This window comes from Neoarius graeffei, chromosome 10, assembly GCF_027579695.1.
Source record: "Neoarius graeffei isolate fNeoGra1 chromosome 10, fNeoGra1.pri, whole genome shotgun sequence".
Classification (NCBI taxonomy): Eukaryota; Metazoa; Chordata; class Actinopteri; order Siluriformes; family Ariidae; genus Neoarius; species Neoarius graeffei.
Genome location: NC_083578.1, coordinates 32,415,765 through 32,432,838, shown reverse-complemented (window position 1 = coordinate 32,432,838; position 17,074 = coordinate 32,415,765). Strand labels below are relative to the sequence as shown.

The following is a 17,074-nucleotide window of genomic DNA, read 5'->3' as shown; positions in this document are numbered from 1 at the left end:
CTATTATTAGCTCCCTTGACTCTGCAACGTGGATGAGTGCACAATCTCACTGCCACTGTCCTGCCCTTGCAGCATGTGCTATAGTTGACAAGCATCTGTGCTACTCACATTAGCCTACAGCTGTTAACATTACATTCATTGAAATAAAAATTGATTGTCTTTAGAACTTGCTCCATCTAGTCCCAGCATCAATTTGACTGTGGCTGTGTAAATGTAGATGTGATTTCAATTTTATGTAACTTTATTCTGATTGGTGATTATATGCATTTACTGTATAATCAACAGAATTAAATAATCTAAAAATAAATGGTTATATGGCTGAGTATACATTTAAAGGCCTCTGTTTTGCTGTTGCCTTATACACAGGAAGTGGGATTGTGTTCCCCCAAAAAAGGGTGTGGTGTAGAGAGCCTACTCTGGATGATGCATTGCCAGTCTGGTGAATCACTTGCTGTTGTGTATTAACCTGCCCCCTTGTTTTATGGACAGCTAACATCTTCACTGTTCTCAAAAAACATGGATGCTTCAGGATTTCTAAACTTCATCTTGGCATTCTCACAAGCAACATTACTTTTAAAACTCCTGTACAAGCAGTGTTGAGACCACAGAATTGACTCAATGGTAGTACAGTATTTTCCCCTTGATCTGCCTCAGAATTCCTTATCACTTCTGTCTTTATGATTGGCATGTACTGAATACACAAGCCAGGTGAGCTTGGGTGGTGAAGCCAGAGGAATGGTGTTCAAAGCAATCATTTACAGCTGTCCTCCTGGGTAATCCTTATCCTTTCTCTGTCTTTGATGAAGATATGGTGACATAAGAAGTCATTCTGCTATAAACTGTTATGACCTCCCCCTCATGCATGTTCAGCAGAAAGAGAGAAGAGAATAGGTGGGGAGAAAAGCATGTGTTGCTAAATGTACGCCAATTATCCAGGCTTGCCCCCACCTCTTTCCCCCTCCTCCAGGCTTGTCTTTTTATCTCCCTCTGGTCTGTGATCCTTATCGCCAAGGCAGAGGCATACAGAGGAAGGTCTTTTGTGGTGGGGAAATCATTGGCAACATGTGGTGAAAGCTTTAAGATGTTGTCACACTTTAAGTTGCTCATAATCTGTTCAAAGGGAAGACCACATACTCCTATAAGTGGTCTGCTTTGTGGTTTAAAGGCGAGAAGCAAGAGGAACTGGAAGGTGAGAGCCAGGTTTTGGCAAGACAGAGGGCTTGAAGATCCATCGAGCTTCGTTTTCAACTCCCAGTTTGCTGCTTTTTCTTCCAGAAATATCTTCATTCAGTGAGGCCTGTGAAATATTCTGTCTGCCCCATCAGCTGAGACTTCATAAAAAAAGAAGGAAAAAGAAAAATCCCACATTGCAAATCAGGAAGTAAAATGTGTTCTGGTATTCTAGATAATTAAATAAATATTTTATAGATATAAATTATTTTATCATTTTCCTTGTCTTTTAATTTTGATTGCAGTAAAAAAGGGTTTAATCAGAGTTTCAATACACTTGTTTCTTGTAGATGTCACAAGAAGCATTCCTCTGGGAAAAGTTGTAAGACCCTACATATGAGCACAAATAATTCAAATGACAATTTAGTGTGTGTGTGTGTGTGTGTGTGTGTGTGACTGACTGGAAGCTGATAATGATCACCTGGAGAGCATTCTAGGGATTATCTCTGACTCTACTCATGAGGTCCTGGACTAGGTGTGCCTGAATCAGTAATGGGGCTGCACTGCCCGAATTGCGTCTGTTGATCCAAATGTGAGAACCATTTCTGTTAATCTATGCTCTCAGGTGTTGGTCAGGGAAACGGACATCGCCACTGTAAATAAATGGTGGGCCTTATGGCCCTTTTCCACTACCCTTTTTCAGCTCACTTCAGCTCACTTCAGCCCGACACGGCTCGCGTTTCGACTACCAAAGAACAGCACGACTCAGCTCGCTTCAGCCCTGCTTAGCCCCTAAAACTCGCACCGTTTTGGAGTGGGGCTGAAGCGAGCCAAACCGAGCCGAGTGAGGCTGGGGGCGTGAGCAGACACTCCCCTGTGCACTGATTGGTGAGGAGGAGTGTCCTCACATGCCCACACATGCCCCACGAGCACGCTGGGATCTGTAAACACCGTAAACCCGGAAGAAGAAGAATTACGAATTACGAGAATTTCTGAAGCCTTATGCGCCTCGCCTCATCTATACGCTCTTGCCAGTATCTGTTGGCGTTGTTGGTGACAACAAGCCACAGCACCAAGACCAGCAACACTAACGACTCCATGTCCTCCATGTTTATTGTTTACTATTCGGGTCGTGAGACTACCGCTTAAAAGGTCACTGATGTCACTGTTTGCGCTGCTTAACGACATCACATGATGTCCACCCACTTTCGCTAACTCCACCCAATGTGTCCACCCACTTCCAGCCAGCACGGTTCAGCGCGGTTGTAGTCGAAATGCAACTCCAACAGCCCCGCTCAGCTCGACTCAGCCCAACGCAGCACGGCACGGCTCAGCCCGACTCAGCCGCGTTTGTAGTGGAAATGCAACTCCAACAGCCCCGCTCAGCTCGACTCAGCCCAACTCAGCACGGCTCAGCCCGACTCAGCCGCGTTTGTAGTGGAAAAGCGGCATTAGTCCACTTACCTCTCTATCCATCTCTACACTTTGCCTCACTATTTTCTTTTCAATTTGTGTTTCTACTAAAGTGATGTAATTTCTCTGCTTTTGTTGGAGTTTATAGTTGGTATACTGTTTGACTACAATTTAATATCAGCAATGCTCACTGACTTCAGCATGTAGATTGACTTTTCTTTTTAAGAAAATCAAACAAGAGAAAGTATGACTGTCAATATTTTATACCTTGAGATCAAACTGTGATCTCAAACAGAGATGAGGACTTGTAACTCTGCTCTTGAATATGATCTTAGGTTGTGTGTCCGGTAGCAGTGTATGCACTTATTGAGTTTGTAGAGCAGAGTAGCTTAAAAAGGCCCAGATGTGGGCTTGTGTCCAGCCCCAAAGAGCAGCACCGCTGGAGTTCTGTCTTTCTTCTCTCCCTTATGGCTTTCATCTTAAACCACAGGACAGAAATCCTCTCCAGACCAGGCACGGCATCTGAGACAACACTGACCTTGTTTATGCCATTGTTTATGACATTTGCTTTGCAGTTATGCTTGTAGCAGCCATGCTAACAGGAGGTCTGAACTCTCTTTGCATTGCTGCACTGTATTGCTAACTCAGGCCTTGGGCTGTTAATCAGGTAATGTTACGGGGGATTGAGAGTTGTGACTCCCCCTGGTTGGCCTTCGCCTGCTCACACTGTGGCGTTGTTTTTAAAGAGCATTCTTTTGGCGCTGAACTTGGAAAGGTATTAAAATGGGATTAGGGGCTCCTCCACAATCCAGTGCTTGTGTCATTCATTCTCTCTCTCTCTCTCTCTCTCTCTCTCTCTCTCTGAAACCCCCTGCCTTTGCCCTGTTTGATTGTGGATAGCAGTGGGAGTTGATGTGACTGTGCCTTTCAAAAGGAAAAAAAAAGGGGTAGGGTTAAATCCCTACTCCACTGCTCCCTGCTAATTCCTCTTGTTCCTCCAAGAAGGATTTACTTCTGCTGCCAGCCTTGTGAAAGGCTTTCTCTGGCCATCCGAAAAGTTAGCCATCGCCTTCCTGCCAGGGTGTGGTTGCTATAGCAGGGGCATCATGCATGGCTATTCCATCTGAGGTCCTGCTGAGAATGTCGAACTTGGGGGGCGGGGCTGACGACAGCCAAAGAAGTCAGGATTAGATTCCAGGACAAAGCCGGACAGGAAGACTTCAGAAGGAACGAATGGGAATTACAGCAGCAAAAATAATGCAAAGTGACAGAGAAGGGAAATAGAAAAATAATGGCTTACAAGATTAGTGCAGGAGGGTAAGAGAGGAGGAGGCAAAAATAAAGGGATGAAAAAGAATGTTTTCATTTGGACAATAAGTATCTCGAGAGCATGGAGCGGAGAGGTGAGCAAACGAATCCAGGAAGTGCCTCGGCAGCTCAAAATGGTAATTTCCAGCTTATCCCTGTTTTCCAAGCTTGATCTCTCAGGCAAGGATTTGCATCATTGAATAAACATTTGAACTGGACGTGTGGACAGGATCATGACAGATTCATCATCCATGAGTCTGACAGGTCCAACAGGCAATAGTCTAATTTCGTCATTCTAAATGATAAAAATTCATTTAAAATTCTAAGTTATAAAAATTCATTCATTCCACTTCATTTAAAAATAAAAATAGAAGAATTCATATCTGGGATAAAAGCTCAGTCTGTAACAGAACAGAACACAAATGTAATGCAGGAAAAATAATTTCATGGGGTGCAAAATTACAAAATTATTCCTGTTACAATCACTCCATCATTTATTTTGCCTTGCTGATTTTGTGTCAGTATTAAATGAAACAGGACAATTAGTATGCTTTATTAGATATAATACATGCTTGTTCAAAATATATATGAGTAAATGAGAAGAAACAATTCATTACAACATGAGAAAACTGAAAATTAACAGATATAACTGATGTAAAAAAAATCCATCAGAATAATTAAATCTAAATCAAACTCTCTCTCTCTCTCTCTCTCTCTCTCTCTCTCTATATATATATATATATATATATATATATATATATATATATATATATATATATATATATAATATATGGGGTGGCACGGTGGTGTAGTGGTTAGTGCTGTCACCTCACAGAAAGAAGGTCCGGGTTTAAGCCCCGTGGCCAGTGAGGGCCTTTCTGTGCGGAGTTTGCATGTTCTCCCCGTGTCCGCGTGGGTTTCCTCCGGGTGCTCCGGTTTCCCCCACAGTCCAAAGACATGCAGGTTAGGTTAACTGGTGACTCTAAATTGACCGTAGGTGTGAATGTGAGTGTGAATGGTTGTCTGTGTCTGTGTCAGCCCTGTGATGGCCTGGCGACTTGTCCAGGGTGTACCCTGCCTTTCGCCCGTAGTCAGCTGGGATAAGCTCCAGCTTGCCTGCAACCCTGTAGAACAGGATAAAGCGGCTAGAGATGATGAGATGAGATGAGATGAGATATATGTGTGTGTGTGTGTGTGTGTGTGTGTGTGGTGTGTGTGTGTGTGTGCGCGCGTGCGCGCATGCGCGCACGTGTGCTTACTCATTCATTTTGGTATATGCCACCAGGTAGTTCAATATTCTGTGAATTGAACAGAATTGCTGAATGTGCCACTTTTTTAAGGTATTAACATTATCCTTTGTTGAGTAAAACCAACTTAATCTTCTTAAAATTTAACAATCAATCAAAGATTATGGCCTTTCCTAATTCCCAAGAATGCCTATGGTCATATTGTCTTGATAAGCTTTAAATGCTGTCACAGGTATTTATGAGAATTAAATACCCTATAAATAAAGTCATTATTTACATTCAATATTTGGCATAACTTACAATGGTGCCACAAAGAATGATAGGGTACTTTACATTTAAACAATAATTATCTGTACACATGGGAGTAGTTACCACACATGTCACAAACGACGGACATAAAAAAAAAAAACCCACAACAATAATATCTCAGCTATCCTTTTCCAAACATCAGTACAGCTGCCCACCAAGCCCAGTGTTCACCATGCATGGAATATCAATATCTATATCAGCATTTTACAAAGCCATTACCATTACAAAGCCTGCCACTGCTGCCTCCTCATGTGGCCTCATATTTACCCATATTCATCACTGTTGGCCAACCCTGTCTAGTATCAGTAGATGATGGTGATTGGCTTTATCACTTTCTCTCTTATAGTGCACAATGGCATTGATGCAAAGTGGAGATATAAAGAAGCACTGCAGCAGCTGTCCCACCAGTCCAAGCAAACAAAAGAGCTGGAGCTAATAAATCAGCTATGATGGCCTGGACAGTATCACACTCATTCACTTCCTTTAGCAGGTCATTTTAGCTCTGGCTATGTGCCTGAAGACTTATGCACAAGGATGGACTGTCTCAGCTTTGTCTGTAAAAAAAAATATATATATATATATCTGAGCCTAGAGGAAATGAAGGCTATGGCAACAGCTGGTTTTCTCCAATAGTTTGTGATAAACATGTGAGTTGTGGGCTTTTTGATCAAAGGGCATGGGTGAGATCCCTTTACCTAGCAGTAGGAGATAAGCCTGCTGGAGCAGCTATGGAAAGATAAAGTGGCCATTTGAACCAGTGTTACATTCATATTGTAGCCAGTTTGATAACCTAATTATTACAAGATTGCAACTCACTAATAACCGACCAGTGGTCAAATGAGTATTTCACATAATGTCCAATAAAATAAAGCTCAGCCCTCTTTTTAGACACTTCAGTGTAAATGATGGTGATTCTGGTATGTACAAGATATCACTTTAGTCTCATTCAGTAGCTGGTCACATGATCCTATAATACATGACTTGGATGTGTATTGTTCCAGTGGCAGCAGGGCCTATCTAATCACTGCGCTGAATGTGGTAAAGCCAGTGATTTGTGTTGCTGATTGAGGTTTGCTGGTGCATTTAGAGCAGGGCAACAAGCATGCATTTCCTCTGATTGGGTTCTGCTGAGGCGTTGAGAGGTTATCCAGCATGCTTTAACAGATGAGCCGCTGTCAAAAGAGATCACCCAGGGTCCCAGCCACACACCCACTGCTGCCTTAATCACAGTGCTATGATGGACAGCCACATGTAGAGACATTCCTCACTACTACAAACTAGTATTCCCTGAACTCCAACAGTGGCAAACAATATTTAAGCACAAATCAATTAAATGAACTATATGTTGTTTATCCTGATTTCCACCCATGGTTTCTGTCTCCTCAGATTATTTGCTACTAAATGCAGTGGATGCCTGGAGAAGATAGCCCCCACCGAGTTTGTTATGCGGGCATTAGAGTGCGTGTACCACCTCAACTGCTTCTGCTGTTGTGTTTGCGACCGACAGCTGCGCAAAGGCGACGAATTTGTACTGAAAGATGGCCAGCTGCTGTGCAAGGGTGACTATGAAAAGGAGAAGGATCTGCTTGGATCTGTTAGCCCTGATGACTCTGATTCAGGTAAGCAAATATCAAATGCAGGCTATAGAAAAGTCTTTCAGGTTAATATTTATCAGCACCTCATCCATATATATACAAAAAAATGGAACAGAACAGAAGAGAATACTTTGTATATCGCAACATACATTGTTCCAGAGCCCTTTTGTGTGCTGACATAAGAGAGCACACTCTCATTGAAACAGTACAGACAGATAGCTAGACGAATATGAATGGATAACCTGGCAGCCATGAAGGCATAACTGTAACAGAAAGAAGCTAAAGCATATTGATGGTATGCTGCTGGAAAAAATTAGAGCAGCAGATCCATATGAATGATGGGGTGAGGTTTAGGGCTTCAGTTTCAGCAGCAGACCTCTGCTTCCTATCAGTCCTCTGTTCCACACTAAAATGTGCATATGTACACTGTCTTAACAGGGGCCAAAGTGTTTGCTAGCCTAATTGGCACTTGCTACTGATGCCGCAGAGGCCACTAAAGGGCTGCTGCACCAAATTGCAGCAGCCCTTCATTTCGGGAAACTATCACTCGGGGATTGTAGCCATTACATGGGTTTTTAACTTTTGAACTCTGCCATGTCATGGAGTTTAGCCCCTTTTCTAATTACGATTATTATTCTATCACACATAAGCTGCTTTGTCTTATTAGATGAAACCTCCATCCACTGAACAATAAAGCCAATCCCCTGCTTGGCTATTGTAATTACAGTAGGAGAGCCAGGAGCCATTTCATTTAGATGGCACATTAGTACGACCTACTGGAAGAGATTACCATGACAGGGGAAGGCTTTGATTGACCGCCTGAGGATCACACGTATTATCACCATCTAATTGAGACACAGTGATTAGTTGATTGAATAACATCTTTTTTTTTTCGCTTTAAAAGTCATAACGTGAAAAGGAATATTGGCTATTTGGTATCATACTGGGGTAAAGATTTTTTTTTATCACCTAGTAAAATTGGGTTCCAAAGTTTAACTTTGATTCCATGATTTTGCACAATAACTTGAATGTTAATACATCTCTCTTTTTAGCCTGTATTAAAAACACTTTTGCCTTTTGTTGCCCTATTTTGCTTTCACAAGTCTAATGTGTGCACGGTCATGGGTATTGATTAGAAGCCTACACACTTCGTGGCTTTCATATCTATTTCACATCTTCTCCCCTATGTGCACAAATTCCACATACTTATTCTCCCCACAGTATAGCATCCTTTATATGCAGGCGTCTTATCAAAGATTTATTCAGTGCAAAACAGCCAAAGCTGCGTGTTATTAATTATAAATGACACAATGTCCAGTCCAGTGACAAATGTGCATACTTCATAGTGCTTTGCAAAACACAGCTATAGCCTTGTAAGAGGATGTGGCCTATTCTTTCAGCAATAAATTGATAAAAGTATTAAAACCACATGTGTCTCTTTTCATTATGGATGTACTGTGTCTGAATCTCCCGAAAATGTAACAGAACAAAAACATCTATTCATCAATAGCCTGTCTGAAAAATTGCAGAGAAATGTGCTGATTCCTGTGAATGACGGATCTCTCCCCAGAGAAGAGCGAGGATGAGGAGCTGGATATCAAGCCGGAGAAGTGCTCTGGAGGCCCGGGCAAAGGGGATGATGGGAAGGATCCAAGGAGACCCAAACGACCACGTACCATCCTCACCACACAGCAGAGACGGGCCTTCAAAGCTTCGTTCGAGGTATCCTCCAAGCCTTGCCGGAAGGTGAGCCACTGCAATTTAGAGTCAAGAGGCAGAAATACGTATGGCTCCAACTTATGTATTGTTTGACCTTTTTAATGGTTGACTTTTTTGTACTTTTTAACCAAATGTTGCACAACACACACACACACAAAAAAAACTTTTTAGATAATATGCTCCTTACACAAATTAAATATTATAGTGCTGGTGTGCTTACATTTCTGCACTTCTTATGGAGGATATAAAATGTGTATAAAATACTATATAAAATATCACGATATAAAATAGGCCATTTAAGATACATAAATCACTACACAAATAACACACCAAACAATCTTTTCATAATGACTCCAGTAACCTAGTTCCTAATTTTATACCAGTGTATGTAGCCATTATAATAAACCCCATTATAGCTTCAGACAAATATGCTGCGTTTGTGGTGCCTTGTAAATTGTAAATTGCAAATTCAATGTGTAAAGTAGGAGGGAAAAAACATGGACATCTCCACAAAAGTGTGTCTTTTGTTTGCTCTCTCAGCGCATGTAAAACTTGTAAAAAGCTAGTATATACTTCATGTTGAGGGGGTGTTTTCTGTGGCCTTTTACTGTACCTCTTGTAGGTGAGGGATTACAAATTGCAACTTTGCCCAAACACAAAAATAGCATACTCCATCATAAATCTCTTGGTAGGGAGCCTGAGTGATGACTGATCAAATCCTCGGACATTAAGTGTACTTAGAGAGTGCACTTACAGAGGACTCGGTAAAACGATTAACTTTGTGATCAAAATTCTAATAGGTAGCAGAACAGTTTTGAATCAGTATACTTAAACAGCTACATGTGTATATATTTAAATTACAGTTTTTGTAATTGCAGCAACAAGTGCTTAAAAGATAACCAGAGTCTGTGGGATATCCATTGTTAAACAGTGAATAGAACATGATGGTTAACATTGCTAACTTAGCCAAAAACAGCCTCCATTGAGATATTTGAGGTTTAGTCCTTTTGATGTCTTCATATGCAGGTGAGAGAAACCTTGGCTGCTGAAACAGGCCTGAGTGTACGTGTGGTTCAAGTGTGGTTCCAGAACCAGAGAGCCAAGGTGAGCCCTCATAGCATGAACTCGGCCCATCCATCACAATGTATTACCTGCATGAGCCCAGTGATGTACAGCCTGAGACCAGATAACACCGCAATCTGCGAGTAATCCTCCAACCACAGCGCTAAAGCAAAGCCCTCCACAGGCACTGCCAAAAGGGAGAGTGCTAGTGGGGATAGAGATAGCAAATCTCAGCCGTAATCTGCCTCGGGCTTAACCTCTCGCTGCATTCCACAAAAAACTCCCTGCAAGGGAAAGAGTGATGCACTCACATCCATCGCATTCTTATGTTAGTGTCTGAAACCCACTTTCTAGCTCTGATGCTATCTTCAAAAGCCCCAGGATAATATAATGTATTCAGATAGACGGCTGTGTAGTTCAAGTAGAGGTGAACAACAAGGAGCATCAAATTTTTTTTAGTTAGAAAAGAGAAAAAGACAAAGTTTGGGATGTCCCAAAGCGTTCTGATTGTGCCTTTATCTGTGTTTTTTCAGATGAAGAAGTTGGCCCGAAGACAGCAGCAGCAACAGGAGCAGCAGAACTCCCAAAGGCTGGGCCAAGGTACAGTGTCCCAAAATGAACCTCATTGTAAACTTGTTTGCCTGAGGAAAAAAAAAAAAAGCAAATGCAAGTGTTTCAGGATTTGTGCAACTTCACTAGGTAAGTGACTGGATAGTCTTTGTTGGTATGTAACTGGTCATGTCTTCACCAACATCTCAAACTAATAGACTACCATAATATACTGTATGCTTACGTGATTGGTAATTCTTACTGATTGTTCCTTTTGTGTTGTGTGATTCAACATTGGTGGTGTCCAACCTCAAACAGAGCAGATGCTGAGCTCTGTCAGCAAAGAATCACACAGGAAAAAAAATTGCAACCAGGGATATGCAGGAGTGTCTGTGGAGTTGGCGGATTCATTTACAATACAAGCACATTAAATTTGCCTGTATCTTGACCCATCCACCCACCTTCTTCTCTCTCAACTGAAAACAATTTTGCATCCCTTTTTTGACAGACTGGCATCTCATGTTTCTATTCAGTCAAGCAGTGAGGACAAGCTCTCTCTATTTCTCATTTGGACACTCATTGCTTTAGTACTGTTACACATCTTGCTGTCCTCACATTACTATGGCAAGTCATTTCAGGTCAAAAGTCCCCCTTTGACTAATTTATTCCATATTAAATAGTCCAAAACCTGGAAATAACTATCTTGTCACACCATGTACAGTACATTTAAACCCACTTTATAGTTGATATCTTATAAGATCCTTTAAACTGCATATGAAGTGATTTTTTTCAACATATTTCAATAAACATACCGTTGAAACATACAACTGCAAAGTTTGAGTTGACAGTAATAAAAACCGATGATTTTATTAGGCAAAGAACTTTTGTGGGTTTACTAAAAAATTGTCTGTTCATAACTCACGGCCAAAACATCATACAACACCGCTGTGACATCACATTGGTTGCAAACTTACTATCACATATCGCATTTCACTATGGCAGAGTAAACCACCCCACCCCCAAAAAGGAGGTCGATATTGCGTCACCAGAGTACCAAATAATGTTAGTTGTATGAACACAACTTTTACCCCTGGTATAAGGATGCATCAGTAACCATCTGATCCAGCTCTGGGATGAAACTGGGTCAAATTTGTGCAGCAGTATCACCCAGACTTCCACCAACCTCTGAGCAAATATACTTCACAATGCTCAGCACATTTCAAAAACAGCTGTTATGAAAGAAGATATTCTGCCTTGCTGATTGGTGAAAATAAACTACAGGCCGTCCTGTGAAAAGGGTCCAGACCAACCAGAGACGCCGTCATAATAAAACCACCAGAAATTGTCAGTGAATGCCCAAAAAGACAAGTAAGTTTATATAGCAAAATGTTATATTTTATGTCGATAGCAAGTGAACAATCTGTCGCATGATTCATTATTCTTACCTTTCATTTCATGGACCTTTGTCAGAAGTAAGACTACTAAGACCTATTCTTGTCGAGATGGAATAATGAATAAACATTCAGGCTAGCCTATTTATTTTTCATTATGCAACACAACTAGGTATTGCTTTGTAAAGAGCCTCATCAATATCACTAAAGGTAAAATGAAAACGAAAGGCTAGGTTTCTTGTTGTATTTCATGTTGTTACTCCAGTGGTATAGCTCTTTTGCCATATGTGATAGACTGATCTAGATAGAGATCAGTCTATCACTGTCATACAAATGGCGCTGCATATGATGCAGGATTTATGTTTTGCTTTTCCTTTCCTTCAAGGAATCATTTTAGTCAAATAATGTAGTTTAAAACTTACCAAGTCTCAACTGCTACCATTCTTTCATAACATGCTTCTAATACTGGTTGAGTAAGACCACTAGTATCAGCTTGTTCATCGATATTGTTGTCTTGGTCTTGCTCATTGTTGTCTTCAACATCAGTGAGTGGCCATTAAAATATTTATAGTCTGCTTCTCTTTCATTTGATCTACCTTGAGCGCTAGAGACTAGTGATACACTCCACTCAGAATCACTAGACATCTTTTTAATTGCTATTAAAAGGCTGGGAGTGTATGTTCTACAGACTACCATAAACAAAGCTTCATGAAAAACAAGCACTTAGCAACCAACGTGATGTCAGCAAAGTACATCCCGCAATAAAACTCAGCCCAGTCCACTGGACATATTTTTTTAGATATAGTTGGGGGTTTTGCCTAAAATTTAATAGGGTTTATTTTGTTTTTACAGATTTTCCATGTACAAGTGTATTATTTGCTAAAAAAAAAAATCGCTTCATATGCACTTTAAGAAATTGGTAGAGATAAAGAATATTATTCCAACACCATTCAAAGAAGCATTAATTTTGAATGAAATATTCACTGTTACACTGTTAAAATTGTCATTGCTCATTTTTTGTTCTCTTATTTTGTTAAAGTCTTCCCTGTCAAGAAAGTATCTTGGTATCCTTGAAGACCTTAGTCTCATCATTCCAGCAACTTTCACATCTCCAAGTCTACAGAATTACAAAGAGTGTGGTGTTAGTGCTGATTTTAATGTTATCAGTGTTACTTCTGGGCTGTGATATTGATATTTCAAAAATACATATATGACTAAATTACACTTGAGTGCAGAAAGAATAGATCCAACCACACTGGTCATGTTGGCAAATTTGCTTTACTCAAAAGCAAAATATAATTAAAGGCATCAGCATAAAGTAAATTTAGATTTAAGATCCCTAGAAAGATAAGGTAAGAAGCATGCATTTCTCTTGTACAACATGAGAACAGTTCTTTCTCTCTTTACTTTTGGGAAATCCCAAAGCTAATATTGACATTTTACTGCTGAGCAGACCCCCTTGTACCTTCTCCGCTGGAAACTCATAATCTGGAGATCATTGAATCATCTTCAGCTATAAACCAAGAGTAATAATACTTTTATTTTATAGACCAATGTTAGACTATCCTCATGGTGCATCCAGTTATGAGGCTTTATCACAAACTCGGCTGGAAAAATAAATAAATAAATAAATAAGTTTAAAAAGGGGGCACAGTGCTGGATTGCTGTCAAGTCATCATATCCACACAAATTCATAGTTCCACATTTCTGAACTCTGATAGATGTGTGATTCACCAGTACTGTGGTGTCCTGCAGGCTGCTTTACCTCTCTGTCACTTCAACTGATTCATTAATGTACTTTAGGTGGACAGTGATCTCTCTTACTGGTCAATAACCCATGCCTAAATCTAGTAGTACTGTTTTCTCAGAGATACAGTGGAACATGAACTGACAAAGTAGCTTTGTGGGGAAGCTCATCTGGTCATTTGGGACAATAGAATGCTTAAGAAAACATTCATAGTATTCCTAAAATCAATGCCTTTGCAGTACAATGTAAACTACCCTCAGCAAAATGCTCCTATGTACATCCTGATATGCAGTAAAGGTCCAAGATCAAATAACCTTGAACCAGAGTCAAGTAACATGTAATGGATCATTGTGGTGATCTGAATTTCAGACATTCTTTCAAGATCTCACCACTCTAAAAAAAAAGATCTGAGATGACAGGCTCTTGTCTAAAGCCTCAAGACTCCTAGCCCTTAGCTCTTGGAGGGACTCATGGAGAATTTCTCAGTTGAATTTGTCTGGGAGAAATGCTCCAGTACAAGCATGTTTCTTGTTTGGTAGTGTTTTGTCATTCTCAGCTGATTCTTATGTTGTTTTCCTCTCTGCTTCCAGAGGTGATGTCCAATAGGATGGAGAACATGATGAACTCCTACACACCACTGGCCTCTGCCCAACAGCAAATGGTTGCCATGGAAAATGGCTACACCACTGATGCCTTCCAGCAGGGCCTCACCCCACCTCAGATGCCGGGTGACCACATGAACCCATATGGTTAGTAGTACAGCATGTTTTTAGACCATAGCTCAGCATGGTTCTGCTCTCCACCTCCACCAAAATGCAACCATACCATGGAAGTTTTCTGTTGTATAAGTATTTTTGAACAGTACTATGATCTCCACAATTACGGTAATAGAAATCCAGCAACCTTAACATAACTCTTAACACCTTCTTAATACTAGAAAACCATAATAGTACACCAACCCCCTCTACATGAAAGTTACACAAATGGATTTGCAGGCCAGTTAATTTTCAAGATTTCTAGTTAAATGAAGCAGGCATGATCTGCACTACCTACAATGGCCTTTTTTCTCCAGTTCCCACACCAACGATCATCTATATCTATATAATAATCATCTATGAGCGTGTGTTTGAGGACAACATGTCCTGTTATGCTTTGTGTCCTATTATGATCTGTGGTGAAACAAGTAAAGACAACATTGGTTAATCATGATGAGTGACAGTCGAGTCATGCAGATCAAAAGTATATAGATCCATGTGCAAAACATCTTCTAATTAAAAAACACTGATATTTTGGAGAATTACAAGCATTGTAAAAAGAATAGTGTGCATATTTTGTCAATATAGACAAAAGCTTAGAATACCAGAGATAAGTTCATGTAATACTTTTATGGCCAATGTTCTCAATATTATTAACTCCATGATGAGTGTTGCTCATGTATGTTTGGTCACAGTTAGGCAATGAAGAGGTCCCAGGTGCCTTGTCATCCATTCCCTTTAATGGCAGGGCCCCAATCCCCAGTTTCATCACACTCCAGCTCAGGGTTTATGGCATAACAACAGGAAACAGGCAGCATTGCCAGCTCATTAAAAAACCATAGCCCATCAACCTGTCACTGTCTTGTGTAATGGTGTCATTAAGATTGGAGTATTAAGCCTAACTGTGCCCACAAGGAAAATGGCAAAAACAGAAGATTAGCACAGAAGCCAACATAACCTTGTGTATTTGTTTGATTCCTTTTTGTTTAAACACATTTGACTAGTATTTGAATGCTTCTTGTTTTCATGACATAATTATAATTAGGACAGAATGGTATTCAGTGATCTGATAAAGAAAGTTTATGATAATATAGGGAAGAAATTTGGATAATTAACCACTGAAGAGATTTAAACACCATCAGTTAACCTCTTGTCGTTTTCCACAGGAAATGATTCCATATTCCATGACATCGACAGTGACACCTCCTTGACCAGCCTTAGTGACTGCTTCATGGCTTCTTCAGAAGCAGGCTCACTGCAGGCACGTGTGGGAAATCCCATTGACCGACTTTACTCCATGCAGAGCTCTTATTTTGCATCATGAATGCCAGCATGGACAGGGACAACCAAATGTGGGTTCACTTACTGCAACCCACTGCTCCCTTTATCACATGCTCCAGAACCAAGAACTCTCAGCAAAGACCTCTACTTTGGATAACGGGCCAAAAAAAACCCAGAATATGAAACATAGAACTTGAAAATGAGCATTCTTGATATTCAGTAGTGAAAAATGCAGCTCAGGACACCTGGTTTTCTGAGGCTGACAGACTTTTTCTAGATATGTTTGTACAATACTTTCACAGAAGTAGCACGAATTGTCAACATCCACCTATGGTAGAAAAGATGTACAGTTGAAAGCCCTGAAGCCACAAACCTCAGTCCACAGCGTCCTGCCAAGGAAGGCTGAAGATCAAGACATAAATCTCACAATGCATGAAGTCATATTCTTTGTGAACATGGCATTGAAAAAGAAAATCTTTAGAAAATAGCTGAAAAAATCTTGTGTTGTTGAGATGTTTAAATGTGATGTTTGGACTCTCATTTTTTGTTATGTTCAGCATTGCATTTTTATCACTTTAATAGGTTTAGCTATGAAAGTGGAGTTAGAATTTGTAGAAGGAGGAGGAATGTATAGTGTGTGTGTGTGTGTGTGTGTGTGTGTGTGTGTGTGTGTGTGTGTGTGTGTGTGTGAGAGAGAGAGAGAGAGTTTGATGTAGTCACCTCTCTGTATGTGTGTTGTGCTTCAGCGTGTTATAGTTTGAAAGACAGTAAGAAACAGACAGCAAAAGCTCTATCCTTGTGTAAATATATGTTTCCCGAACAAATCAGCTGTGCATGTTCAAATGGAGAACATTCTATTTATTTAACTAAACCATGCTCTTGAAGGTACTTAAGTAACTGAAAAGCTTTATTTAAAAAGGAGAAAACCACATCAAGTAGTTCAAGCATTATTATCACAGCTCACATGTATATCATTTAAGAATTAAATATATCCCCCTTTTCAGCTTAGATGTACATCAGCAAATGTGTGCTATTTATTTGTTATAAGCCCAGGACCAGGGCTTCTCAATCAGTCCTGGGGACCCACTGACCTAGTATGAGTATTTCCTAACTGTGATTCAGCTGATTATTAAGGCCTTCATTAGCTGGATCAGGTGTGTTGGCAGCAAGAAAACGTTGGAATGCTGTGCAGTTCAGTTGGTTCCCAAAATGGAAGCTGAGAAACTCTGCCCATAAACATTGACAAAATGCATTTCCAAATGTGAACACTGCTAAATTACCAAAGTTTGTTGGTATAATGAATAAACTCTGTTTCTCCTGACTTCTTTTACATTCTCAATAATCTAAGACAGGTAAAAAAAAAAAAGTCAGAATGTATGCATGGCAATGCACAGGCTTTGTCTTCTCATCTCATCTCATCTCATTATCTCTAGCCGCTTTATCCTTCTACAGGGTCGCAGGCAAGCTGGAGCCTATCCCAGCTGACTACGGGCGAAAGGCGGGGTACACCCTGGACAAGTCGCCAGGT

General features: G+C 40.4%; 1 protein-coding gene across 3 annotated transcripts in view; it reads left to right on the top strand.

Moving 5' to 3' along the window:
• The window catches only part of lmx1bb (LIM homeobox transcription factor 1, beta b), a 66,941-nt gene extending 50,074 nt beyond the window's left edge, over positions 1 to 16,867 (top strand). For 2 of the 3 annotated variants that reach the window (XM_060931724.1, XM_060931723.1), the window contains exons 4-9: positions 6,834 to 7,066; positions 8,613 to 8,788; positions 9,788 to 9,865; positions 10,357 to 10,423; positions 14,101 to 14,259; positions 15,432 to 16,867. In XM_060931724.1, the coding sequence (XP_060787707.1) occupies positions 6,834 to 7,066; positions 8,613 to 8,788; positions 9,788 to 9,865; positions 10,357 to 10,423; positions 14,101 to 14,259; positions 15,432 to 15,589 (871 nt within the window). In that variant the 3' untranslated portion in view covers positions 15,590 to 16,867. The remainder of the gene's footprint in view (positions 1 to 6,833; positions 7,067 to 8,612; positions 8,789 to 9,787; positions 9,866 to 10,356; positions 10,424 to 14,100; positions 14,260 to 15,431) is intronic. The other variant, XM_060931725.1, reaches the window with a different exon arrangement.
• Positions 16,868 to 17,074: the final 207 nt, after the last annotated feature.